This window comes from Haemorhous mexicanus, chromosome 7, assembly GCF_027477595.1.
Source record: "Haemorhous mexicanus isolate bHaeMex1 chromosome 7, bHaeMex1.pri, whole genome shotgun sequence".
In the NCBI taxonomy this organism is placed as follows: Eukaryota; Metazoa; Chordata; class Aves; order Passeriformes; family Fringillidae; genus Haemorhous; species Haemorhous mexicanus.
This window is the reverse complement of record NC_082347.1, coordinates 16,079,611-16,106,646: the sequence shown is the minus strand read 5'-3', so window position 1 is coordinate 16,106,646 and position 27,036 is coordinate 16,079,611. Positions and strand designations below refer to the sequence as shown.

At 37.8% G+C, this 27,036-nt stretch overlaps 1 protein-coding gene across 1 annotated transcript in view; it reads left to right on the top strand.

Annotated features, from left to right (window-relative positions):
* The window catches only part of GLUD1 (glutamate dehydrogenase 1), a 29,009-nt gene extending 2,337 nt beyond the window's left edge, over nt 1-26,672 (top strand). Inside the window, exons 2-13 of the mRNA XM_059851201.1 lie at nt 9,825-9,905; nt 10,745-10,800; nt 11,664-11,727; nt 13,332-13,426; nt 17,589-17,768; nt 19,289-19,426; nt 20,483-20,620; nt 20,748-20,828; nt 21,594-21,717; nt 22,601-22,692; nt 24,645-24,707; nt 25,308-26,672. Coding sequence (XP_059707184.1) covers nt 9,825-9,905; nt 10,745-10,800; nt 11,664-11,727; nt 13,332-13,426; nt 17,589-17,768; nt 19,289-19,426; nt 20,483-20,620; nt 20,748-20,828; nt 21,594-21,717; nt 22,601-22,692; nt 24,645-24,707; nt 25,308-25,427 — 1,232 coding nt within the window. The 3' untranslated portion in view covers nt 25,428-26,672. The remainder of the gene's footprint in view (nt 1-9,824; nt 9,906-10,744; nt 10,801-11,663; nt 11,728-13,331; nt 13,427-17,588; nt 17,769-19,288; nt 19,427-20,482; nt 20,621-20,747; nt 20,829-21,593; nt 21,718-22,600; nt 22,693-24,644; nt 24,708-25,307) is intronic.
* The last annotated feature ends 364 nt before the right edge of the window (nt 26,673-27,036 follow it).

The window sequence follows — 27,036 nt, the reverse complement described above, 5'->3', positions numbered from 1 at the left end:
CTCACTATCAGGTGACAGATCTGAATTGGTAGTAAATTTAAATGGGATGCATGATAAGCAAAGATCAATTGCTTGAAACCCCGTATGAAAAAGCTGTGAGGAAGTAGAACGTTTCTACTTTAAAGACAATGGAGTGGTAGAGATGTTTCTGCATTTTTAGTGCATTTGAGCCACCTGAAATGCAACAACAACTTGAACTTTTGTCCAAAAGGAATTTTTGAACTAGAATCCTAGTGCAGTCCACAGGAATAAAAACACAAAGTCCAATGAAACACAACTCCAAACTCCACATAACAGTATGAAATGGGGAAACTTGCTGAAGTGAGTGTCCCACACGCTTTTTACCCCAGAGTCCAATGCAAGTAATTCACACCATCAAAAAAAAAAGCAAGGGACATAAGGCCCCCTTCTAAAAGAAGGGGTGAGTTGACAAGTGGAAGGCTTGCAAAGACATGAGGAACACAGCATATCTTTTCACACGCAAAATTATGGCCTTTAACTTTGTGCTTTCCTGAAAAGTAAAATTTGGTAAAGCAAGGTTACCCATTCTGGGTTTTTGGGTTTTTTTTGGGGGGGGACTGGGGTGTGTGTGTATGTGTGTGTATTTGGTTCTAAGAAAGAAATGGTGTTTAGTTACTGCTAGGTGATTGCAAGTAAGTGGGGATGCTTTGTCATGTCTATTGTTCTTTCAAGGAGCATTGTGCTTTAAAAGCTCATCTCTTATATTTCTTGATGTTTACATAAACTGAAGGATAAGCGATGCTGGTTAGAGAATATTAAATACTGTTCTGTATGCAGATTAGACAAATGATCAAAGTACACTTAAAGATTCAAGTAGGAAATGTAAGAGTACAAAAGTTTTGAAGTCTTTTAAAGGCTGTCCTCCTTTAATTATTCCTAATTTTTTCAGTACATTCATACCAAAATACTTCATTAGCAGTTGTATGTTACTTCTGCATGCCTTTCTGTTTATAAGGGCATTTACAGATTTAACCGTGAACTAATGAAGAATTTATACTGTAAATCAAATTTTAAAATCTTGATTTAAATGCCCTAAACTTGGAGGCAGCTGAATTACTCAAAGAAAAAGAGTCTAAATAAACATTTTAATTATATGCACTTTAGCAGCACCTTCTTATTTCTACTAAACGTTTGTAGTTAACAGTATAACATTCAGATGATGTTCCTTCCATCAGAGGTATCTTTAATTTCTTTGACTGCTCATTCTCCTCTGGAGTGAAACCTCAATCCCTGTTTAGTGGTCCAGCCCAATTGTGAAAACGGCCAGATTCTAAATGCAAGGTTTATGTTTATAAATTTCACATGTGCATACAAATGATACCTGCTGGTATGAACCAGCAGTTCCTTGACTAGTAGCCCTTCCATACCTGCTCTGTGCTGGCTTCTCTTTTGCCTGCAAAGTAGAAATACCTCAGTAGAGTGAATGTCATGAGAAGACTGCTTTGAAAATACTGCTCCTGAGTGATGGATGACTGTAGCCTGATACAGCTGCATGAGGGCAAATCCAAGATCAGTCTTACATTTTTTGGATAGGCAAACTTCTACACCTTGGTGAGAAACTTGACTGTCGTATTTCTATCCAAGAAGTACAGTGCTCTTGATGGCCTAATTCTAACAATCAAAAGCATTGTTAATAAAAATAGGAAGTTATTTAAAGGCTTTTCCTTCTTTACTCTCTCCTCTCAAAGCACATGTAAGAACACAAGTCAGCTTGGTTGTGTTGGACAGAGCTGTCACTACATAGCTATGCAAGTGATTCCTCATTGGGCGAGGAAAAGTGCTTTTCTGGAAAAGAAGCATGAAGTACTGAAACAGTCTGTCTTTTCAGTTTACAACTTTTGGTGGTTTTCCACCTTATTGAGAGAACCTAGAAATAACACTTCTTGTTGAATCTTGCGGTGCTTACCTATTTAATTGTTGTAGAAGTTAATCCTTATTTCTGCTTTGGGGGTTGCTAACTTTTGCAACTTGAGAAGGTGGTGGTTTTTTTTCTTAGCAGTGCTTTTCTGCTGTACTTAAGAAATCTTTACAGAACCATCATGAATATCCCCATTTAAGTGGTAGGTCTTGCAGTATGTCCAGCATGCAAATCCAGGTTTTAAGGACTCCATTTTCTGCAATGTAACTGTTTCCTAGAAAAGAAAAATCAGTTAGATGCCTCCTCATCCCACTGAGAATATGGAATAATCAGTTTTCTTGTGTGTTGGTACTCAGGTTGCTTATGCTCCAAATGTAGTATTTATATATACAACTGGACTGATGCTGCTTGGTAAGTGGAGTAATGCTGTGGGTCACATCACTCTTTCCTTTGCTGATGTGGTGACTTGCATGCCAGTGGCCAGTACTAACAGGAAACCACAGCTGCTGTTGTTCACTCAACTGACAGCTGCCTAAAGAAGTAAAACAAACCAAGTAGGGTACAGGAAATGAGATGTCTGAATACAGATGACTTTGTTGGAAAGTACTCTGGCAGTTCCTACTTAAAATAATGAATTCTTCTAAATAATTCCATCCGGTTCTGTGAAAGGTGTAGAACTGGTTAAGCTACTTTTTATGTGATTGCTGATGGTTATTTATCATTAATTGGTCAGTTTCAGAAAACAAAATGAACTTACTGAATTTTTACCTGCTTAGTAGTATGGAAGTGATTCTGTGTTGGTTAGGCAGCATTTACTATGGGAATAATGCTGTTAAGTGGTTTCAAAACTTTTTCAAGCCTTTCCGTGTTAACCAACTGTCCAACAAGTCTGTTATAAATGAAACCAAATGAATCAAAGCCAGAAAAAGCCTAACTTGTTTGTGCTCACCCAAATTGCTGTAACCAAGTCCCAGCTGCTTCCTCAGTTAAGAAAGGTTTTAAAACCCTCCTTAGTTCTGGACTAGATTTAGTATAACTTTGATTTACAGAGGAATTTGAAAACTTTGTCAAACATTACTTCTGAGTTCACTCTTTTATGTGAAGACAAATGAGTCTTTATTTGTTCAGTTGACTTGGAGGTGAATGAATTTGATTTCCTGTGTGGTGCTGCCTCAGCTGGTTAGTGGAAGGAGGTATTCTGCACTACAAAACTTTCCTGTTGTCTGGTCTTGGCTGCATTTATTCTGCCTGTCAGGACTTATCCTTCTCACTTGGCTCATGAGTTCATATTAATGAGTTTCTTACTGCATAAGGTGACTTTTATTCCTGCCAGCCTTGCTGCAGTTTTCCAATTGCAGACGTCCAAGGCTGGCACTGATCTCAGTGCCCAGTCACAAAATACTCTCTTGCAGACATTATTGTGGTTAAAACAGTGTATATACCTGATGATGGAAACCTTACTTGCAAAAGAAAAACCTGTACATGCAGGACTTGGATCAGTATATGTGCTGTCTCACCATTATTTATTCCTTTTCTAAGAGGGTAAGGAGTAGTGCTGTAAGGTATCTTGGAACCACCAGAGCCGTTTATGTTGGGGTTGAATTAGTGGCTTTGATTTTTTTAAATCATGCATGGCTGAAAGTTGAGAGCTTTGCTTTTGGCCAGGGGTCTTTTGAGTAAGACATAGAAATGTACCCTATGGACCATACAACAGATGTAACTATAACATGGACCATCTGTAACCTGAAATAAACCTTGGAAACTGATCTAACTCCAAAGGAGCAGGAGAGGTTTTTTGGGGAGAAAAGGTAATTAGCCTAATTGTGATAACACTTGCAGTGTTACAGCTAAAGCTTGTACGAGTGCCTTACTTTCACAGAATCATTAAGACTGGAAAATACCTCTAAGATTTGAGTCCAACCTTTGACCAATTTTCATAGGTTTCTGTTCTCTTATTGTAACTTACCTAACTTCACAATTAGTGCAACAGTGGATATACATTTAAATTGCAAATGAAAAAATAAGGAAAGGAATGTATGTCTTGTATTTTACTGTCTTTTAATATGCTAGTTATAATGTGAATCATATCAGGTTTTTGGTTTTACCTTTGATATTCTTGTAAGAGGCTATGCCTTACTCTTTTGGCTGTGAATCTTTTTAGTCTCAGTTTTTTTCATATAATCAGCTCACACCATTGCTGCAGTAGCCAGCTTTGTCCTTGATCTTAAATAGTTGTTTTCCCTTGCTACTGTTGGCTCTTTGTCTATTTATAGAGAGATCATACCTCTCTCAGCATTGGGCTTTCTGCATAAACACGTGTTGAGGAGAGGAATCTTCTGTGTGATAGTCTCCCTCCTGTTCTCTGGGTGATCCTAGCAAACATTTTTGTTGCATGAATTGCAACAGCTCCATTTTGTTAGAAATTAGACTCTTAGGAAGAGCATGGAATTTGCCTGCCTCGTATCAACACTGTGGTGGCTTCTTGCTTTGTGGCTCCTATGGCATTTGCACTAGCCAGGGCCAACTTGTGTGTTATTTCCACCCTCTGCACACACCCCCTGCACATGGTAATAATAATAATATCTATGTGGAAGCAGCTTACTGTATCTCCCTGTTTCCGTCCTTGTTTCTACAGCTTTGAGTGCACTCTAATGAGTGATCTAATCCTTTAGGTGGGGCTGAGGTAGTTCTGTAGGTGAGAGACTTTACTTCATAGCCAGATTCCAAGTGGATAAATTCATGTCCTATTTGCTCGCCTGGTAGTACACTAGATTTGCCATATTCACATTAAAAATACCAAGTCTTAATGCACCAGAGGTGCATTTTGAATAGATAAAATTCTTGGCTTTGCTCAGCATGGATTGAAATAAATATATATGTTTAAGCATACTTCAAGTGCAGCTTATTAAAAACATACAATAAGTGGTGTACTGAAGTATTCTGTCTGGCTGAATACCTTACAGTCATACTGGTGCTTAAAGCAGAATGGAGGGGTGTCTCTAAGGGGAATGTCTGTCCTACCCCAGCTTTGTAGCTGGCTAGTGCTGTGTAGGAAGAGATAAATATTTTTATCTCCTATCTTGGCAGTTAGTGAATTGAATTTAGGAATTAGTGGTTCTTGTTACTGATTGGTGTACAGTGTTCTTGTTTCCCAGTACTGAATTACTCATCTTGCTTTGTTAGATTTATCTGGAATTTCTTTGTCTTCAGTAATTACAAATTGGTCACTGAGCTGTTTACCACGCTTTTCAAATGATTAAATAAGGCTCAGCAATTTCCTTCTTGGGAAGGCTGGATTGTTTTTCTGAGTCTAGAAAAATGTGTGTGTTCTGAAAGTGTTTAAGAATTGCTTGGACAATATGTCCCTACTGAATTAGGTGTTAGTGAATACTGAGTTTGATGGCAATACAATCACAATTGCACTTGTTTACTAACCAAGCACACATAATCCAGAGTTAAAACATTAAGGAACTAAGGCACTGCAGTAAGTGCTGGGACTGATTTATGGATTTTGCAGAATCCATATTTGAGCATCTATACTGAAGCTCCCTCAGACTGTGGACTCAAGCCTTTGGACAGGGCCAGGCAAGCTGCTAACCCACAGAGCTGCAGAATCCAGTGTTGCTAACTAGGAGATTAACATGCCTGTAGTCAGTCCTAGGAACTTCCAGAGGAGATGATGACATCTGTGTTGCTGGGTGCTGTATGGCTATTGTAGGATAGCTGCTGCTCTGGAAGGTTTCTTTTGATGAGCAAGCACTTTGCAAATAGGAGTGAGCAGAACAAATGCACCATATTTACAGGAATTGTCATCTGTAAAGGACCCAAATTACTTCCAAGGTTCACAAGAACATGACAACCAGAAGAAAATACTGAAGTCCAAGGAGGACAAAACACTTGGTTAGATATTAATAATTTAGGCTGAGATGCAAATGTGTTCCAGGTTCTGGGGAACTTGAGAGACTTACTAAGATTTACAAGATACTTAGAACAGGAGGAGTAGTTTACCAAGTGTTTTGCTTTGAACTGTTGCTATGGCAACTGTTGAAGGGTTTTTTGAGACTTTGAATACCTCATGCTCGTTAGTAGCAAGGGCACAAGTAGGTACTACCATTTAGGATCGCTGCACAAGAAGCTCAGAAAATAGTGACACGAACTTCCTTAAATAGATTTGTGGGTGTACTAGAAAGGCAGCAGTCATCCTTGAAAAGGATTCTTGAAAAGGATGACTACTGTACACCACATTTTCTAAGGAAGCATAATAAACATTCTTAACATCACAGAACATATTGAAGTCTGTACAATGTAAAATCTAGTAGGATGTATCCCCAATTTTCTTGGAAATCAAGGTCTTTGTTATGCATATGTTAGTACACCCCTTGCTACAAAATGATAAAATGATTAAAATTATAACTAACTGCTGTTACTATAGAATCCAAAATAGACTTGCTGATAAAGACTGCTTTGATGTGAAGAAGTAACTGAGTGAAGTATATCTCTATAATACAGATCATAAAAAAGAAGTTTTAAAAGCACAGACACTGCCATGTAGTGATAAAGCCTTCTCTTTATACTGACCAATACAAAAAAATTAAATGAAAACTTACTTCCTCATTTAGAAGCCTTTGTGCATAGAAAAACAAAGTTACTCTTAGCATACTGTTTAACTTCTTGGGGCGTGGTAAGGAAAGAAAATTCTCAACTGGAACAAGAATTCATATGTTTTCCAATGAAAAGTATTTTCCATGGCCATGAGTCATACTGTAACTTGAGGCTTTCTTCAAACTATTTTTTTTTGTAGTTTGCTGTAAAAGGCACAAGTTTCCAGAGACTTACTGAGTGGGATTTGCCAGAGTTTAAAAAAATTGTAATCTTGCTACCTAACAGTGACTTTGTTTGCTTTTATGTGGTAAGGACCTTAAAAAAAAAAGCCAGAAAACCAAACCCAGTATTTGATCTGTGAATATGGTCCATTTTTAGACCTAGGCTATTGAATGCATAGTAATACTGCCAAAAGATGCCACACAAATGCATGGCAATACTCCTGCCAAATTAGGAAGCTGTCAAACTAAATTTCAATGATGTCCAAATAGAATAGAAATTAAGTAAGTCTTTTATCTTTGTGCATCTGCTTGCAGATGGAATGTGCAGCATTCTCATATGCCTGTTTCTCATCAGTCTTAACAGCTTAGCAGGAATAACTTCCCTGTCAAGAGGTGGCCCTCCTGTAGAGTAATTACAATTCCTGGAAAACAGTAACTGGCTGAATTGTGAAAAGGAATTAAGTGTTAGCGCATCTTAAATGTTATGTGCTCCTGCCAGGGAAGGGAAAAATTCATCACACCTGCCAGAGAACTTGGGTTCACATCCTGAACTTCACCTAATGAAAGATTTTACCACATAAACTAGAGAAGAGTGACCAGTAAAGTCAGCACAACTCACAGAACTGACTAGTCTTCCACTTACAAAGATAAAGCCAGCAGTCAAGCCGCTTTAATTACAACTGTTTAAAAGCCTGGAAAAGGAGTTAAACCTTATTCTGAAGTATGAAGTTGTCCAGAAAATAATAGTTTTGACCTCAAGTCCAAAAGTTTCCTGTGTTCTGGTATGTGTACATGCCTGACAGGCAGCTCAGTTGAAAGCCTGTCAGTACTTTGTTAGTTTTGGGGCTTTTTCCCTATTTACTTTCATATGAAAACTTGACATTTATTACGTCAAAGTTTGTGGTAATACAAGGAACCAGAGATCTAATTGTTCTACATGCACTGGAGTAAATATGTGCACCAGCACTTCCAGTTAAAGTGCTGCTTGTTTACTTCTTCAGATCCTGTCTTCTATATGATTTGCAGAAGAGGCTTCCCTCTCTTTTTGTATTTTGCTTCTCTCTTTAAACTATTCAAGATAACTATCCCAAAGTATTTAGTCTCCTTGCTGCTTTTCATATATCAATAAACAACATTTTGTGTGCTTGCAGGAGTACATTTATAGCAAAACTGCTTTGTATACACAGCTTGGAAGTTTGAATAGGTAAATGGGTTGAATAAATACACAGTGATCTAGTTCACCTGGGGGGTGGAGGGGCAGAGTTCACTTTTGGCCAACATAGGCTGTGACTCCAAACTTGGCTGGCTTGAGCAATACTCAGATGAGACCTGTCCCCAGAGTACCTGCTCAACCAAGAAGGAATGGTTTCCCCAGGCAGGACAGTCAGTGCCATAGGTAGTGCTCATTCCTGCTCAGAGCTTGACAGAAGGATAACTGCTCCTCTGAAGGATCAGAGTAAGATATATTAAAAAAACCCCAACACATTCATGTTCTAACTTTGGTCTTTTGGGCTCCGATAGGTTCTGCTTAAATTTTGAATATTACTTCCCATGAGAAAGTTATTGAAAGCTCAGATGTTAACTCCTTGCAGCTGAGTCAGAAACTGCTTGGTTTGCTTTTGGAGACCACCCTTCTCCCATATACACAATAAATTTAAATTCTGTTCTGCAGAGGCATGGTACTTTCTTTTACTGATTGAACTCACATAAGAAAGCAGCACTTAGCCCTCAGCTTTATTTGAGCAGAACTTAGTTCCTTTGAAACTGGGATTGTTTCCAGAGCATTCAGAAATGGCTTTCTTAGCAGCACAGTGCTTTAGTTTGGATAATGTATGCTGGCCTTTTTTCACTCCTGAGAACCTGAATATGGTCTTCTCTTTACATAATAGGAAACTTGTGGTGCCATGTTCTGGCATCTAAAGGACACTCTGTGCTTTCTACAAACCAATGTGCAACTTGGCAGAACCTACAGCCAAAGATTTGGGGAGTAAAGATGGGAATAATAAATTATTCACGGCTCTGTTGTATACTTGGTTAAGTAGGAGAAGCTTGGATAGAAACAAACATACAGCTGTAGGACCCTTTTGGTTGTGGCCACATGACTTCGGGCACATGTTGATCTTAAACATCATATTTAAGTATCTCTAGTTCTCTGCATCTGCTCTGTCAGTTTGGTTAAATATTTCCTACTCTGTAGCTACCTTCAGATACATGAATCCTAACCTTGAGTTCAATAAATTTATTGGATTTTTCCATTTTTCAGAAGACTGGTCAGAGTCAGGCAGGTGAAAGATCTCCTTACATTTGTGTAAACAATTTTTTACTCAGCTCTGAGTTGCCTGGAATGCTGAGCTCACTCATTGTGCATCTGAGCTGCTGCCAGCACTCAACAAAATGAATTTGCATTTGTACCATGTGTCAGCACACACTTGGAGCCCTGCTGAGTGACTTGGAGCAGGGAATGCAGGTGTGGGCTGGCTTCAGTGTGGGTGTGGGATGGGTGGCCTTGTCTTACAAGCTTGCTGGTGTAGGACTATTCCCTCAAAATGTTTTGAAAAAACTCAAACTAGCAGAGTGGTTTGTTGCTTCTTGTTTTGTGGCTGTGCCTAGCAGCCAGGGCCTTAAAGCCAAGGCTTAGAACTTAACAGGAGCTTGTATTACTCCATCAAAAAGATCTTGATTATAACCTGTACTGATAAGTTATGTTCAGGAACAAAGTTAATTTTTTATATACAATGAATGAAGTCCAAAGCTAAAGATCTTGGGAATGCTGAAGAGCTTTATCAGCCTCTCAAAAACTCCTCTCTTAGCTACCTGTTAGCTTGATTCATTTTTATCACAAGGAATATTGACTTTTTTCCCTAAGTGCTTTCCCTTTTTTCCTGAGTGCTGCCATTAAGCTACTTCATAGAAAATTACTGAAGTAGTGAATTTCTGTTACATAAAAGATAAACATTTAAGTAGGGGAACAGGGTCTTGTTCTTTATCGCTTAGAGTAAATAAGGTGATAAACAACCTACTTGCATGCTAAAGATTGTTGGTGTGGATCAACCCTTCCCAATTTATAAACACTTATGAAGGTGTTTAGTGAATTCCTATTTTTTCTCATGTGTCTTTTGCAGGTATTCGTTACAGTATGGATGTTAGTGTGGATGAAGTGAAAGCCTTAGCATCTCTCATGACGTACAAATGTGCTGTGGTTGGTAAGTGCTTATTTTTCAAGGCAAGATTTCAATCTTCAGTTTCAATCAGTACTGATGTAATTCCATAGAAAAACCAAGCATGTAAAGGATTAAAATGAATTTCAGACACTAATCTCTAATTTAAATCTGTAGCAAGGTGGGAAAATCTATAGTGACCAAAATAATAATATGTATTCCCTCTCCTGTCACTGAAAATACTTAAATAAGGTTACATTTTCGTTTGAAAAGTCCAGATTCTGCTCACTACCATCTCCCATTAAAAGTACTACATCTTGAACTCATATTCAAGTATGACAAACTTGGATTAGTAGGGGACTAATTTTAGGGGGAACAGATGGAGGCTGTAAAGGATTCAGGCAGGGGAGCTATGGAGAGCAAAGGATAAAATTCCTTTATAAAGAAGTATAATTTGTACACAGCTACTAAATTGTAGAGGAGTTTGGGGGGAATCCGCATATTATGAGTAAGAAAAGAAAATACTTTCCCCTAATGTATACAGGTGTGCTTAGGATTCCCAAATTAAAATTTTTGAGCTAAACCAGTAAAATATAAAAGATAAAATTTATTATTTATATAAGTTAAAGTACAAGAGATACTTAAGCATAGAAAATTTAAATAATGAACTTTCGGCTTTTAAAGACCATTTTCAAAGTGCCTTGAAAGATCTCCCATTTTTATAAATAGAGTACCTAGAGCAGATTATAACTTACACTTCAGAAGCCATAAACGCAGCAAAACCAAAATCACCACTAAAATCAAAGATATAATTACACATTTTTCTCAAGTGTTCTGCCTTTATTGTTGAAAAAGTAAAATGATTTTCCTTTGCATTCTTGTAGATGTGCCATTTGGTGGGGCAAAGGCTGGTGTCAAGATCAATCCCAAGAACTACACAGTAAGCCTAATCATAGATAAAAATTTGGGTATCTGCAATACTGAAGCCAGCCAGTAAGGGCATTATTGACCACTTAAAACCTCCTGCCACTTCTGCCTCTGTAAAGGCTGAATGTAGCCTGTGCACGCAATAGGTAGGAAAAGAATTTTTATAAGGTCTGTGTTTCAGAGGTGGAATACTTCAATTACTTAATTTATTATTTTTTTCTGAAAATCAGGAGACTACAAATAATTTGGAACCTGGAAATTTTTTAAAGTTGATACTGTTAATAGAAGCTTAAATTAAGTTACTCTTCGGAAAAAAGTTAATGTTTTTATTTTGACTATCAGTTTTATGCTCCATTAAACCATTCTCTGCAGTGTTCCAGTGTGAATAATAACTAACTTGGCTTATAAAAGGTTTACTGCAGGCTTGCCTTCTTGCCCTAATTAAAACAACTTGTACAGAAAGGAATACTAGAATACATAACAAATATTCTAAGTTCAAAGCTCCTGTAAGGATTTGTGTCAAGTCATTTGGCTGTGTTGATTACACAACTGGCAGGGCCAGCTCTTGCTGGTCGTAAATTGCTCACACAGGATATCAGATTTGTTTGCTGGAAATCTCTGCTGTGGACACAGGTGGTTCTTCCTGTGCCATGCTCCCAATTTGTCATGGATCAGAATGTACAGAAAGAAAGCCCAATGTTTCTTGTGCTGCCTGAGTACCAACGGTCTGCTAGGGAGTGGCAAATAAATTATATAAATTATGAATCATCCTTTCTTCTAAAAGAAGAGGGCGTTGGCTTATGCTTGGGCTCAGTTTGAGCAAATACTCATAAGCACTAATGATTTCTTCTGATATTTATTGCGTTTTCTCTATAGGACAATGAATTGGAAAAGATCACCAGAAGGTTTACCATGGAGCTGGCAAAAAAGGGCTTTATTGGTATGTTGGGCAGCTTTACTATTCAAATTTAGGAATCTGATTTATTGTGCATTGGCAGTGTCCGTTAGATGATAGTCTTAGATAACAGTATTTTTGAGAGCTGTAAACAATTTGGATACAGAACTTTCCGCAAGAACTACAAAGAATTGAGTCATTGCATCCCAGTGCATTTTAAAGGGAACTGTGTCTTAACTTTTTCTGGTGGCTGTTCTAGCTATGAGAAGCCACAGAAGCTGAGGTCACGGTATCCAAAATGAATCATGTGTCTCTCAGAGTTAGATCATAAAATGGTGACCATATTTGTTGCAGTTTTTATCTCTAATAGCAAGCTCTTCACTGTTACTGTTTCCTGTAGTCTCAGTTGAGGCTTTTGGCAGGTATCTGAGGAAAGAGAGGAAGGAAATAGAAGATCCACCCCAGCAAAAGTTAATGGCTTCACCCATGGCAACCAGAGGCTGGAAGGGAAGCGTAGGCAAGAAGCATAGGAGCCTGTTGTAACAGAGCCTCAGCTTCTGTAATGTCAGTAGAGCTTTATTCACACTCAGCCCTGAGCTGTTCTGGTCACTTTGCTGTCTGGACATCTCCACTGCAGCTCAACTTTTAATTGAAGGGAGCAGCTTTACCCAGAGAAGGTTCTTACTCAAATGAATAATGAGGCATGTAACTAGTTAAAGGTCTGTCATGTATTCCTCATATCTAACTGCCTTGGGAATGTCTATCCTTTAATCTGCATTTTCTTGCTCTTCAGCCAGAGTGTTTGCTGCTCTTCCAGACAGAGTATTTATCATCTAAATTAAGCTCCTTTATAAACACACTTACTGATGTTACATGTGACTATGGTTTTACTATACACAATGCAAGCAATAGTGATAATTACTTCTGTGACAATTAAAATGGTTTGATAAAATTATCTTCCTTTTTGGCTCTCTGGTTGGTTCTACACAACTTTCACAAACCTTTTAAAAATACTTAGAAAAAATTGTTGGGGCAGAGTTGCATATAATATCCTGATTAGCAAGTTTCTATGATCTTAAATAGTCTGGGGAAATAATTTTTTAGCGATCTACAAAAACCAGATTTTTTTTTTAATTTCAACAGATGTGTGAGACTTCTTTTGAAGGTTTATTTAATCAAGAAAGAGAAATGAAGCCTTTCTTGAAGTACGCAGTAAAATCAAATGCATGTGCTACAGTGCAGTAACTAGATACAGCCTACCTTCAATATTTAAACTCACCAAGGAACAGAAAGGAAATTCTTATGAAGAAGAAGCCAATCAATATCACAGTATATAGAAATCATACCCAGATAGCACCCTCCCTGCAAAAAAACCCAAACCACTGCTCTTGTTATTGACAAAGTGGCTTTCACCTTTTATCAAATGGCTTATGTTAAGGTTAGGGGTTTTGATAATATTGTACAAAGGTATGATACAGCATCTAAAACTGCATTGATTCCAGAAGAATATGTTGCTTGCATAGTAAACTGAGGATTAAACAGGAAAACAGTTCTTCTCTGCCAAGGCCTGCGCAGTTCCCAAGGGAATAATGATTGGCAATAACTATTTGTGTTGGATCCTAAAGAGCTGTTTTCACTGTTGCCAACAGGACCTGGTGTGGATGTGCCTGCTCCTGATATGAGCACGGGGGAGAGGGAGATGTCCTGGATTGCTGACACCTATGCCAGTACCATAGGACACTATGTAAGTCTTGTGCAGGGGCTTTCAAGTGGAAAAGCTGCCTAGTCATATCAATTTGTTTACTTACTGGATCTAAAAATATTCTTGCAAACTGTGACAGCCTCTGTGGTGTGAGGATTTTAGGGTACAGCAAAGATAAAAAAAAAATAGCTTTAAGGATGATATTCTTACACTAGCTTTAAAAGAAGCTTCTCTGATACAATACTGGTTGCAATTATTCAACAAAAGAAAATACACTGATTTTAAAGGTATATAGTCTAAAATTGGTTTCTATTTCTATAATTTTCCTCTGTTTTTCATTGGTACTGTAATTACTAATTTAAAATTGTTAACTGATAACTGAATTTACAAGTTTTATTAAATACATGCCTTTGTCCATTCAAGAGACCATGCAAATTACATTCACACTATTGGTATAACTACTAAAAGTTTTAAGACTTTCTGCAGTCTCCTGGAAGTGACAAGTTGCATTGTGGACCTCAGCAAAGTGTAAAGCAAAAGGACACTGACATAATTTATAGCCGAGGAGGCAATAAAAAAACCAAAAATTTTAAAAATTACTTTTCAATGCTAGTCCTTGCTTGGTTTGGCCTTTGTCCTTGTGTCAGTGGGGATATTTGTACCTGTTAACCAAACACCTTTGTTGGACACTTCCAACAGGTCTGTTCAAAGACAAAAACATTTTGGACAACTTGTTTGTCAGTAGCTGTGTATTAAGGTGTTATTGTGCTATTCTAATGCATGTTTGCCTATCCCAGCTCCTCCTTCCTTGTACTTAGTGCAGTCCCTTGCAGCAGCTCCCCTGAAGCCCTGCAGGGTGTGTGCCTCAGGCATTAGTGCCACCTGCCACGTGCCTCGCTGTGACACATTGCTCAGGATGTGCCTGCTGTCCTCAGGCAAATCCTGGCACAAGACTTGTCTGGGGCCTTGGACAGCAGGAGGTGGAGTGGCACAGGTTATTCTAAGTCTGAAATACAGTCTGAGGTATCTTATGGAAGGAAAAAAGGAATGCTTGAGGAATCAGCTGTGGCATGCTGATTAGTTGAGTTAAATTACTTTTGCACAAAGGTCTCTGTTAGGGATATCACTGTAAAACATTATTTGCTTTTTGCTATTCACATAGGTAAATATCTTAATTAAAACTTGATATCTGATAAAATGGCAAAGCTATGAATTTAGAAGGACTTCAAAATGCAGGGTGGCAATTAGTTCCTTCAGTCAGAGCTTAGAATTACATCTTAGAGCAAAACTACTGCCTCAAAGCATTGAGTTTTAACATTTAACCCATGGCACTAAAATGTGTATTGCACTGTGATACAACAGCACTGTGTTATTGAGACTGACAAGAAGGATCACAGCAAGTGACCTGCTTTAAGATTTGCTGTATTGAAGAGTTCTCATGCAGTTTTATACAAAAGCTCCAATTTTTTAAAATTAAACTAAACCCTGATAGAGAAGTTTTCAAATGGATGAATTTCTTATTTTTACCACTTTATAAGCTCACCTTATTGTGTAGTCCTACACAATCTTATGATTCAATGACAACAGAAAAGAAAATAACTACTGAGGATTACAATTGGAATTACCCTACAGCAGCTTCTTTTTAGACACCCTCTGTATGGCAGTATCCTACTGAAAAATAAAAAAACCTGAGAGGATTCAGGAACGCTTTTCTGCAAAGTTAATTAAAAATTGAAATAAGGGGCTGGGGAATGTTAGTTTCTTAAATTTTGTTGGGTTGCTTGTTTGTACTCGAGAGAGTGGTAGCCACAGTGGAACTCCAGGGCTATTGTGGAAAATGACCAGGCAATGGAGAGGGAAAGTGAGAATTCTGACAAGGCTATAAAAAGGGGAATAATCCATCAAAACCAGTTTCTAGAGGAAGATGTTTCAGATAACTGTCTGTCTGGGACACCAAGAGCAAAAATAAAGGTGATTAAGGAATACTAAAAAGATAAAAATGACCATGAGGGAAGAAGGGAAGGGAACTAAGAGCAGAAAATGAGCAACGAACAACAGTGAAACAAGCCGTAATTGCAAACACAGATGGAAGCTGTGCAACACTGCTACATTCAGTGGAGTGGAAAGATAACTCTGGTGAGAGGGATCTGTCTGAGATACAGACCTGATGGCTCTGTGCTTGCACACTGCACACAGCTGTGTTCAGGGAGTTTCAAGTGGGAAGCATAAATCAAATAACAGATATAAGCAGATAAAGGAAGTTTGCTCAAAACCAACCATTCAGAGTGAGGAAACTGGAGAGACAAGGAGGACATCATTGCAGGAGGGAAACGGGTAAAGAAAGGAGCTAAGGTTGGTGCCTGAACATCACCAACTAAGCTCATAAGCTACCAGTGCTGAAATAGAAGTCTCATGCTAGCTATGAGGCATTTTTCAAGGTTCTCAGTAAAAGCCATGCTCTTTGGTTTTCACCCAAGGTGTGCTGAAAGTTTTTGCTTATTGACTTGAAACCAAAGATTTCAGGACTTTGACATCAGCTGTGGCTTTTATATGTGACTTCAAGAAGACCTGGATCTGTCGTCACTTCATGCTCTATTTTCTTGCCAAACCATGCAAGTTGTTAATAACTACCATGTTAACTGTTCCAGAAAATCCATCTGAAGTTGCTGGATCACTGAGTTACATATGGCTGAAGTTTTTTATTTAATTAATCCTTTCCGCTCTTCTGTACTTCCTGACACAATCAACTGACTTTTGGTACACAGGAAAGGACTTTGATAAATACATTCTTATATATGGTGGGAAGCTGTATTTCTTCACATATTTATAAAATATATTCCCTCTTTTGTGAATGCACAAGGCCCAAAGCATAGTTTAAGACGATATAACAGAAAAAAAACCTGAAAGTCCATCAAAGCATCAGGCCAAGTCGTTCCAAGAGAACACCCCTGCCAATGTTTGTTACAGTTGACATGCCACAAGAGGGAGCATACAGCTTATGGAGAGCAGCGAGCTGTGTTTTGGGAGGCTGAATTAGAAATTCTGTGGCAAGCCCAGCATCACCTTCATTGTTCTTAAAGAGGCTTATATGTTAACTCACTGACATTTTCAAACAGTAAATAGTTTTAGTCTTCATTATGGCTCTAGTCTCCTCCAGCCATTCTGCCTTCACTTTTGTCTGCTCCTTTCCTTCCTCTCACCAAGCACCCTGCACCACAGGCATGCAAATGCCTTTGGCACAAGGGATGGAGCAGAGGGAGCCTCCCAGTGAATGTGTGGCTGGTGGAATGGAAACCCATCCGGCTGCTGGCACTCTCATTTCAGTGGATTCTCTTTCATCCCTCCTTTTTCACTTGTGCTGGAAGCCAAGCCACCATGTGACTGTGCTCCCAGGGTGTGGGAGCATGGGAACCACTGGTGACAGAAGAGGGAGTTCCAGTGTCTGGTTTGGAAGAATTTCTTTCATGTTATTAATTCCAATTGGAAAAATCAGTGATGGTTTTATATAGCTATTTTATCTTGTCTGACTATCTGGAATATGGAAAACCTAATTTTATTGCCACCAAATTAAGAATAGAGTCTTGATTGTAAATGCTGCTTTTCTGCATAAAAGTAGTAAATCCACAACTTTTCCCATATAACCTTCAAACTGCAGATTTCCTCTGAGAGCATCCCTGTATTCTGACTACAGACTTCATGCCTCATTTTGTAATTGTAAAATAACTGAATTTTTTATAAAGGAACATTAAACACTGTTTAAAGATGATTAAAAGCCAGTTCTTGCTTTTAGGATATGTCTGAGCCCTTAAAAAAAAAAAAAAAATCAAAAGTAGTGATGTAAAGAAATTGTGGCTGTAAATAGGAGCTGACTTTAAGAAACATTCCTGAAAGATTTTTGATTTGTCTGCTTGTGGATGTCACCATGATACACAGACTGAAATTAACACACACACTTAGAGGCAACAAAAAATTACAGACCATATCCACAATTGCATTACAAAACTTTCCTGACAGAATATTCTGAGGTGTTCACACAAAGTGAGGAAGGAAATCATCTTTACAAACTAAATTCATTTAAGCTATATCATGTTCTGACTCTTAAAATTTCTGTTTTCCCTTATGTCAAAAGCGTACAAAACTTCTTGTTCCAGCTGTTTTTTGGTTGATTAATTCCATGTCTCACAAGTGCTTTGCTGTTTTACAGGATATTAATGCACATGCATGTGTAACTGGTAAACCCATCAGCCAGGGTGGGATCCATGGACGTATATCTGCAACTGGCCGTGGTGTCTTCCATGGAATTGAAAATTTCATCAATGAAGCCTCATATATGAGCTTATTAGGAATGACTCCTGGATTTGGAGATAAAACATTTGCTGTTCAGGTAACTTTTTTCCTTAGACAGTAGGAAAAGAAGTAGTACACAGACTTTCAGTAGAGCTGTTTTTAAAACAGGCTGTAGTCCTTAAAAACTGAGAGAGCTTTAAAACTTCCAACTTAACCTTTACTCTCAAACTTTAGAAACATTTTTCAAGCAACGTAGCATCCTTTATTTTGGACTGGTTTTTATAAACTGAACTTTCAATTGCACTCTACAGGCATAAAGCCAAATCTCTGTAGTCATTATGATCTTGTAAGCTACAAACACCAAAATGAAATACTGTTACATGAGGTCTTTAAACTAAGCACACTTTTCAGTGAGCTGTGACACTGGTTTTACCTACACAAATTTTGTTGCAATGTTTTACAATAAAAAATGTAAGAAGAGGAGAAATTGAGGGTTCCATTACAGAATAAGCAGTTGGAAAAATAGAAACTAAGACCTTAACCTAAATTTGTAGTGTTGAATGCACATTTTTGGTGTTCCTAAGACTTAGGGATTTATGTAGTTGAATTTTGAAAGTGTTTGATTAGTCAGTAGTATGCATTATCATTCCTAAGATTTCCAAGAGAGGAAACTTGTTCAACTTTAAACATTATGTTAAATGGAGCATTTGAAGAACTGATTTGTTTTGTTGCTTTCAAAAGTGCTTGTTAGAAAAAAAATAGAGTAATTGTAACCTCCAAGTTGTCCTCTAGTTAACCTGTGGTCTGCAACAAACATCTCTGCCCTGCACAGGCCCAGCAGCACACTCCTCTCCCTGCACTTTGGCATTTTCAGGCCTGGCAGAGGACTAACCAACAGGCACTTAAGCAAAACTTGGACTAAAAACATAGCCATAAGAAAAGCAGAAAATTTTCATAGGAAAATGAACCTAGAGCATTTCAAAGAGACCTAAAGCATGATTGACTCTTCTATCAAAGTTTGCTTCTAATACATAAGCAAAAATCCCAAATATAATTGAAGCAGTGTTATAAAGGAATTGATTATTCCTGTATAATATATATTTATCCTATATATTTATAGCTTTTTTTTCACCACAGAATTTTACTACAAACTTCAACATTGATCATATGACTTTTTGCCTGCTACATGTCTTCTTTTATTTCCAGAACATCAACATTCTGGAAGTAAAGGAACTTAATGGCCTGGAATTAAGTCAGTAGTCACACAAAAATCCATTAATCCCTTTAAGAGGGTGCCAGTCACAAAGTGGATACCCAGAACGTTCCCAGGTTGATAAACATCATAGTTTTGACACTTTGATAGCATTACCCCTCCTTTCTATATTTCCAGTATAAAACACTCATCACAACTGTACCTTGCTGGCTACAGTGCATCATTTCTGCAGTGAGATTCAGACAAGAATAGCATGGATGTAGATTTCTTCCATCTTGCCTATGCTCATCTAATGTCAAGATACGCCAATAGATGAAAAACTATTTAAAACTGTATTAGCCCTAGCAGTAACCACCATTTTAACTGGAGGGTTAACTACTTTACCTTTCTCTTTCAAACCTCAGGGATTTGGTAACGTGGGCTTGCATTCTATGAGATACTTGCATCGTTTTGGTGCAAAATGCGTCGCTGTCGGAGAGTTCAATGGTTCCATCTGGAATCCTGATGGGATTGACCCAAAGGAACTAGAAGATTTCAAATTGGTATGAAACTTAGCTAAGCAGAAAGAGTTTAATTTTTGTCAGCTTTGCAAGTAGATAGAATGACTGATGACTGTAAACTGGTGTTACGATATTTAAAGCATGCTGCAAATAGTCCTTACAAAATGGCTTAGAAATATTGATTCTTCTGACTTTCCTTCTTATCCCCGACAAGAATGCAAATGCAGGGGGTACCTTTTTTACCCTTTAACCTGACTCTCAAAAAAATGTCTGTATGTGTGCAGGCTAACTACTTTGTTTTCAGAATTGGAATTATATTGCCGTTCTTATGCCTAAACTAGAAAGGACATCTTAAGGAACCAGGGCCAGGAGGTTCCTGAAGGATTTCTGACTGAGAATCACAAGCACATGGTTGTTTAAGATGTACAAAGTGTACTTTTGCTGTTTCTTACCTATTGGATGTTTCTGAAAGAATGAAAGCCTGCCTGGCAGTGTGACTTGAATGTGTAGTTTATAATGAAAACTGCATGTGGTCTTTTTATTTCAGCTTCCAAGTGAAGCAGACTTGAGGGGACAGTTCACAGACACCAAAATACAGTCTTCTACTTAAAGCTTCTTAGGGGTTTATTTTATCTATCTTCTTTTATATAGGGAACATTTCAATTTCTTTATCACTCTCTTTTTCAAAAAAATGTAGATTCTATCACTAAACAAAGGCTATCATTGTAGTACTGAATTTTAAAAACCATTTGAATCTTACATGATGCAACTTATCCTGGGTGTAGCAGACTTGTGAGTCATTTTGGTTGTTTGAAAACTATTTTAAGAGCTGAGAGGAACCTTTTTTAAAAAATATTCCAGAGCCCAAATGTTTCTCAGTGTCTTTATGCAGACAGCAGTTATGCTTCAGTCTTGGGAACTTTGTTCCTGAAGCTTTGTAGCTTGCTTTTTACATCTAAGTAAGGATAGGAATTACATTATATGCTGTCTCTCTAGTATTGTTGCTTCTCCCCTTTCTCACTCTGAAAGTCAGAAGGGAAGAAATTGGTATGAGTGCACAACACACTAAAACCACTGTGGTTTGTTTTCTTCACCCAGCAACACGGGACAATCATGGGCTTCCCTAAAGCAAAGCCACTTGAGGGCAGCATTCTGGAAACAGACTGTGACATTCTCATCCCTGCTGCCAGCGAGAAGCAGTTGACCAAGGCCAATGCACACAAGGTTAAAGCAAAAGTAAGTCAGAGAGTTCAAATGGAAATGAAAACCAGAGATGGTCTGTTTAAATACTAATATTCAATAATCAGCATGAACAAACCCAAATCTATACCTCTGAGTTACTCTGTGCTGTGATTTCTTTCAGATTATTGCTGAAGGTGCCAATGGGCCTACAACTCCTGAAGCTGACAAAATCTTCTTGGAGCGGAATATCATGGTTATCCCTGTAAGGGTCTATCATGACCTTTGATTTTCATTTCAAAGGAACATTTTTGTGAAGAGTACCAAGACCCTAGTTATTTAAGGCTTTTATTAATAGCCATTCATTCTCTTAAGAGTGTTTTTAATAACTGATGTCTAGGAAATGGGTGTCAATGTTGCTGAAGAAATATAATATTTATTAAAGACCTCACTACAACTGAAAATGACCAAAGATAATGATAGTTTGCTGACATTTGCTCAATCAAAATGTGCACTAAACACAGGAGGAAGGAAGAAGGAAGGGTAAATATTCTGGCCAGTTTGCAGACATGGTGTGTCTAGGTGATGCTCTAACAGAACTGTGTACTGCAGAGTGTATAGAGTATGTGTAGTGATAGTTTGAAATAAGACCTATCCAGCTATAATGACAATTTTTTTCACAGAGGAAGGGTGATCAAGTGATCTTGCTAGACAGAGTAGCTGATCTTCAGCCTTTACTCACTGAGATGGCCGAATAATGCTCTAATTTTCTGTAAGATTTGTGCTAAAATAGAAGTAAGTAGTCTGTCAAACGCACCTGAACTAGATGTGTTCTGAAGTCAAATCCTATTTTAAATCAGTAGAAGTAATTCCTGAACTAGAGGATGTTGTCCTGTAACAGTAAGAACTAGATTGTCTTCTCTACTGCAGTTTAAAGTAGTGCCTTCGACATGATACTCCTTGCTTTTGCAGAATATGATAGTGCTTTGTCACATGGTCACAATTCAAAGTATTTCTTCTTTCTGTGCAGGATCTTTACCTGAATGCTGGTGGTGTAACAGTATCCTACTTTGAATGGCTGAAAAACTTGAACCACGTCAGTTATGGCCGTCTGACTTTCAAATATGAAAGAGATTCAAACTACCACTTGCTCAGTAAGTGCTCACTTCTGCTTCCACACACTGTTTAATTAATAGACTAGACTAGCAAACACCAAATGTGGGAGAAATGGAAACAGAACTCTTAAAATCACCACAATTTCCCCAGAAGTCTGTAATTGCTGCTTACTAAAGAATAGAAAAGGTTTCATAGGTTAACTGAGCCTCAACCCTAATGATTTAAGTTAAATGCATTCTTTTCTGGTTATCTTTAAATTCTTTCCTCAGTTTTGTAAAATACTGAAGTCAAGCCACTTAAGTAAAATATTTATTACTTCTTACTAAATGTCTTTCAGCTGTACACTTGGTATTTAGGAAGCATTCAAATGAGGTTCAAGCAGGTGCCATTGTTCTGCTCATACAACAATAAAGGCCAATAATATAATAGAGACAGGCACTGGAAAAACCTGCTTATGGCTCACAGCTCCACTTATAGTCATTCTGTGCTGCCTGCTTTCTGGGAAACAATAACAATTACATGATGAGAGGAAGCTCAGTGGAGAAAAACTGGAGGATGTTGCTCCATTTTAAACAGTACTCTATAGAAAACATTAGAATCTTGAGACACTGGACTTGACAAAACATACACTGTATAGTTTTTAATATAACCCTTCCTCATAAATCATACATTGTAAAGTGTTTCTAAATAGGGGAGAGTTATGGCTGTTCTCATTTAAATCCCTTTCTTAACATTGAGATTGTATTGTCTCAAATGCTCTTTATGGCTGTTTTGGAATTTCAGAATTTCAAGAACTAAGATTAAATAAGTATCAATGAAAAAACCAAAGCACTGTTCACTGTCCTAAGGGAAAAAAAAATCCTAAAATTTGACATTTGTCAGTTGCCTTGCATCTACTTTTTTTTTTTCTTTTTTCCCTAGTGTCTGTCCAGGAAAGCTTGGAAAGAAAATTTGGGAAACATGGGGGAACTATTCCAGTTGTGCCTACAGCAGAATTTCAAGATAGGATATCGGTAAGTAGTTGCTGCTGTTTTTTTTTTACTGTTAGGGGGGCTGTACTCTGTATTATCTATATTGATATTATAACTGAAATCTAAATTTTACCATTGTAGCTATCATGGAGCACTTTTCCCCAAGCAAAGCATTAGTATATGATTAGCCTGATGGCCCAGCAAAGCAAGCAAATGATCTGAACTGCTTCAGAATATTGAAATAAGCTGGTTTTGATATCTCTTACTTCAGTCCATGCAAAATACCTCCAATATAGTAAAAAAGCTAGTTTTAATACAGATGCTTTTTGTATTTTGGAGCTCTTGTTGACATAGTTTGCCTGGTTTTCCAAAAAACTTTGAAGAAGATATCACACTACAGACAGTTTGATGTTTCTGTAATTGCAGAATAACAACTGGGTGAAAAACTGTAGTTTGTTCCTTTAAGAGGAATCAACAGGCAAAGAAATGTCAGGTAAAATTCATTGCTATCTATTGTGTAGCAATGCATGGTGGGACAGTTTCCACATGAAGGGATGGGTTGTGAGCTCATCCATTTGCATTTAAAAGGAAATTGTGGAGATGATGGCAAAACACAAGCCTAGAAATCCACAGCAATCAATAACCAAATCCAGCATTAGAAATTGTTCTGAAGGGGTAAGACTGAGTAATGATGCCACCGTATGAATTCAGGGTACGCTGCCTTCTGAATACTGTGTGCAGATTAGGTCTCTGCATCTTCACACACTGGAAGGCTGGAAAAGTTCAGAGCAAGATCACAATGACAGATAAAAGTACAGAAGCTTCTCTGACATGGGACAATGAACTAACCTAGGTCCTACTAGCCTGAACGAGGCCTGAGGTGGAGACAGTGATCTGTGGAATGAGGGATATGGAAAGAGGTGGGTAAGGATAGATTGTTCACTGCAGGGAATGGTGGAAGAGAGTGAGATGTGTTCCAACAAAACCAGCACAGTGAGGTGCAGAATGAAGAATAAGGGTATGGTTCCAAGCAGAGCAGACAGTTCAGGTGTGTAATATTCTGCCAAAGGATGCATGGAAACTAAAAGCATCAGTTGGTTAGGTTTTTAAACTCTAATTCAGGAGGAAGTGGGACAAATGAGGAGGAGGAAAAAGTCCAACAAGTTGTGAAAAACATTAAACCATGTTTCCTCAGGAAGAAATCAGGGGAAGTGCATATATAAACTTGGACTACAGCCAGATGACAGCAATGGACTTTAGTCTGATCCAGAATAGTGCATTTAGTACTTGTTAGGCTATATGAGCAGCATGTGATGGGTTCTGTGGTTTAAATCAAATGCTGGATCTCTTAAACACAAGCCATAGAAACTGGCCTAGTACTTAAGTGCTTCCAGCCTAAATTGGTATTTGAAGGAAAGCAAGTATTTTGTGGACCCAGATGTCAAGTTATTAGTAAATTACAGCAATCAGGATGATGGAACATTGAACCTGTAATGAGTCATCCTAATTTTTCAACTGCTTATTGTTCTGTGTGTTTAAATTTTAATAGGAATAAAGCTGTGGAGTTGTTAAGGGCTAATGTAATGTGGAGTATAGCCCTTCCTAAAATCTGCCTTCAAAACAACTGCAATTAGTTGTTGACTCTTGAAAACTTTTTTGTTTAATATGTCTGGAAGCTGAAAACAGTAATTACTGCATCAGTAGACAATGGTAGATGCATCATGCATCTAGAAGCTAGGCCCATAAAAGTCTTCAGTGCTTACATCTGAGGTTTTAGAATTGAATTGACCATAGCTAGCTCTTCACATAACACAGTAAAGGCTATTTAGATTCTTCACCCATCATTAGAAGGGAATAAGTGAGCAAGCTTCAGTAATGATGGGAATCCAACATGTCATTATCCCCAGCACACAATAAGGACCTTTTTATGTCTTAGGACACAAAAGGATTAAAAATCAAGGATTAAACCTGGATTTTATTCTCTGTTGTTGCAGGGTGCATCTGAGAAAGACATTGTGCACTCTGGGTTGGCTTACACGATGGAACGCTCTGCCCGGGTAAATATTGCATAACTCTATATGCTTACATGAAGGAAAACTCACATGACTTTGGGACAGTTTTTGAATGGGTTGTTCAGAATTTGTTTGCAATTAAGCAAGTAGATAAATAGTACATTATTAGTGAAAGTCACTTAGAATACGAAGAATTTCTGCTTTGTGCCATCACGGCCAACTTTAACTGGGTATAATAAACATTAGAGATTATTCTGGTAGAAGCTGTAGTAAGTAGAAACTTTTTAGTTGTCCTTTTGTGCCTGCCTAATCTGGGACATGTGCATAAGAGTGCTTTACTTCACCATTAACAGTTTTAGATTAATTCCTCTATGCTGTATGTTTCATTAGTAGGACAAAGGCTACTTGAAACATCTCATCTCTCCCTATCAGTGTAAGTCTTGAATAGGGGTAATATAGTGACCCTTTCAGTTCTCAGTTGTAAGGGGAATCAAGACATTTCAGAAGTGATCCACAAAGGATGAGAGCTCTGATACCAATCTCGCAGCTCCTTACTTTTTACTCCTTACTTGGATCCTACAAGCAAGATTGTTGAGCTCCTATGGGGTAACCTGCAGAAACTACATGTAACCTTTTCTGTTTCAGCAAATCATGCGTACTGCCATGACATACAACCTGGGTCTGGACCTGAGAACAGCTGCCTATGTCAATGCAATTGAGAAAGTCTTCAAAGTGTACAATGAGGCTGGTTTGACCTTTACATAAACAGGCCATGACCGCTCCTTGTTGTATCCCACCCCTCGCTGTTAATGTACCCTCTTCTTGAGAAAGCTTATCACAAGTTTACATGTAACCACAAAATTTTCTTTTCTTCTGACATTATAGTGGATTCTATTCTCAATTAGTTTCAGTTCCAAACTAGTCTTTTTTACAATAAAAATCCATGGATTAGGAAATTGTATACAAGTATGTATCTGAAGATAACAGTTCATCTGTACTTGTGGGGGCCGTTCTGGGTGTTTCGCCTACAAAACAAAATGGTACATTTTATGAATGGAAGAGTGGTCTTGCCACCTGACCCACTTCTCAGACTTCAGATCAGATACTGTACTATATGAGCACTTAGCTCATTATTACTTCATGCACTTTTGTTTAATGACATAATTTTGGCTTCAGCACTTTCAGTAAGGCCTTGTATGATCAATGCTGTGGCATTGTCAAAGGAAGAATGGGCCTCCAGCAGGGATTAACTTTGATAGGGGTCTAGTTTTTATTTGTAGTAAAGCTTCAGGCCTGATTCTCTTAAGGCAATATTTTTTCTTTAACTGTGCTACTGTTACAGGACTGCCTTTCTTTGTTTGTTCAAACTAGTTTGACTATCATCATGACGTTTGTAGCGCTGCCAGACTAATATTTTTATAAGCTGAAACTATTGAGCAACTCTAGTTATGTTTTTAATCAAGTATCTACATAACTACTCTGACTATAGGTTGTTTCTTTTTTTTTAAGAAAGGGATATTCTGAATTTGGTAAGCAATCATACTTCGGTTTTTTGGAATTCTCTTTCAGTCTTTTCCTTTCAGAGGCTTTCTGAAAATTAGATACTGCCTCAGTGAACAACTAGAGTGAAACTGAACCCAGAAATCATTGGCCAAACCACAGAAGAGTTAGAATGCTGCTATAAACTTAATTCACTGTCTTAACACACACAGCCTTTTTTTTTTTTTTTTTTGGTCATCAGGAGGTCTTGAAAGTTTTGAACATAAAGTACAACAAAATGGACCTCAACAAAATATTGGATCAAGCACAGTTTTTGAAGTTTAAGGCTTTTGTCCCTTGAAGTCCCCTTGAAGTGCCAGATGTTATTTATGTAATGAATATGAATGTTTTTTTTAAAAAGACAATTAGTCCCTCCCAGAAACTCATGCTTTTTTCCTAACTACTTTGTAACTGCATGACATAACCTGGAGAGAGAGCAGTTATTAAAAAAAGTTGACCTTTCCAAACCAACTATGCTGGTGTATTACTGTTTTCTATTTCATGCAATAGCTTTCTGTAGCTACAATCTGCATCTCTTCACAGCACATGTCTGTTCATTACCTGACCACTGTCCCTGAATTATCTTAAGGGGCTCACTAATACACATCTTTGTCTCTTGAACTTGCATGTCAGCAAGACTTTGAAGTTGCATATATTTAGCAAATCATTTCAGGTGTTTTTAGCTTATCCTCTAAAATATGTGTGAAGAACTATTTAGTAGTTAGCATGGAGCAATAAACCTGTGTGAGGCATGTAATTGGTGGCTTACTCCATCATGTATGTTAGCATCTAGGGTTATAAAAGTACTACAGATAAAGTAAGTGCAGCATATCTT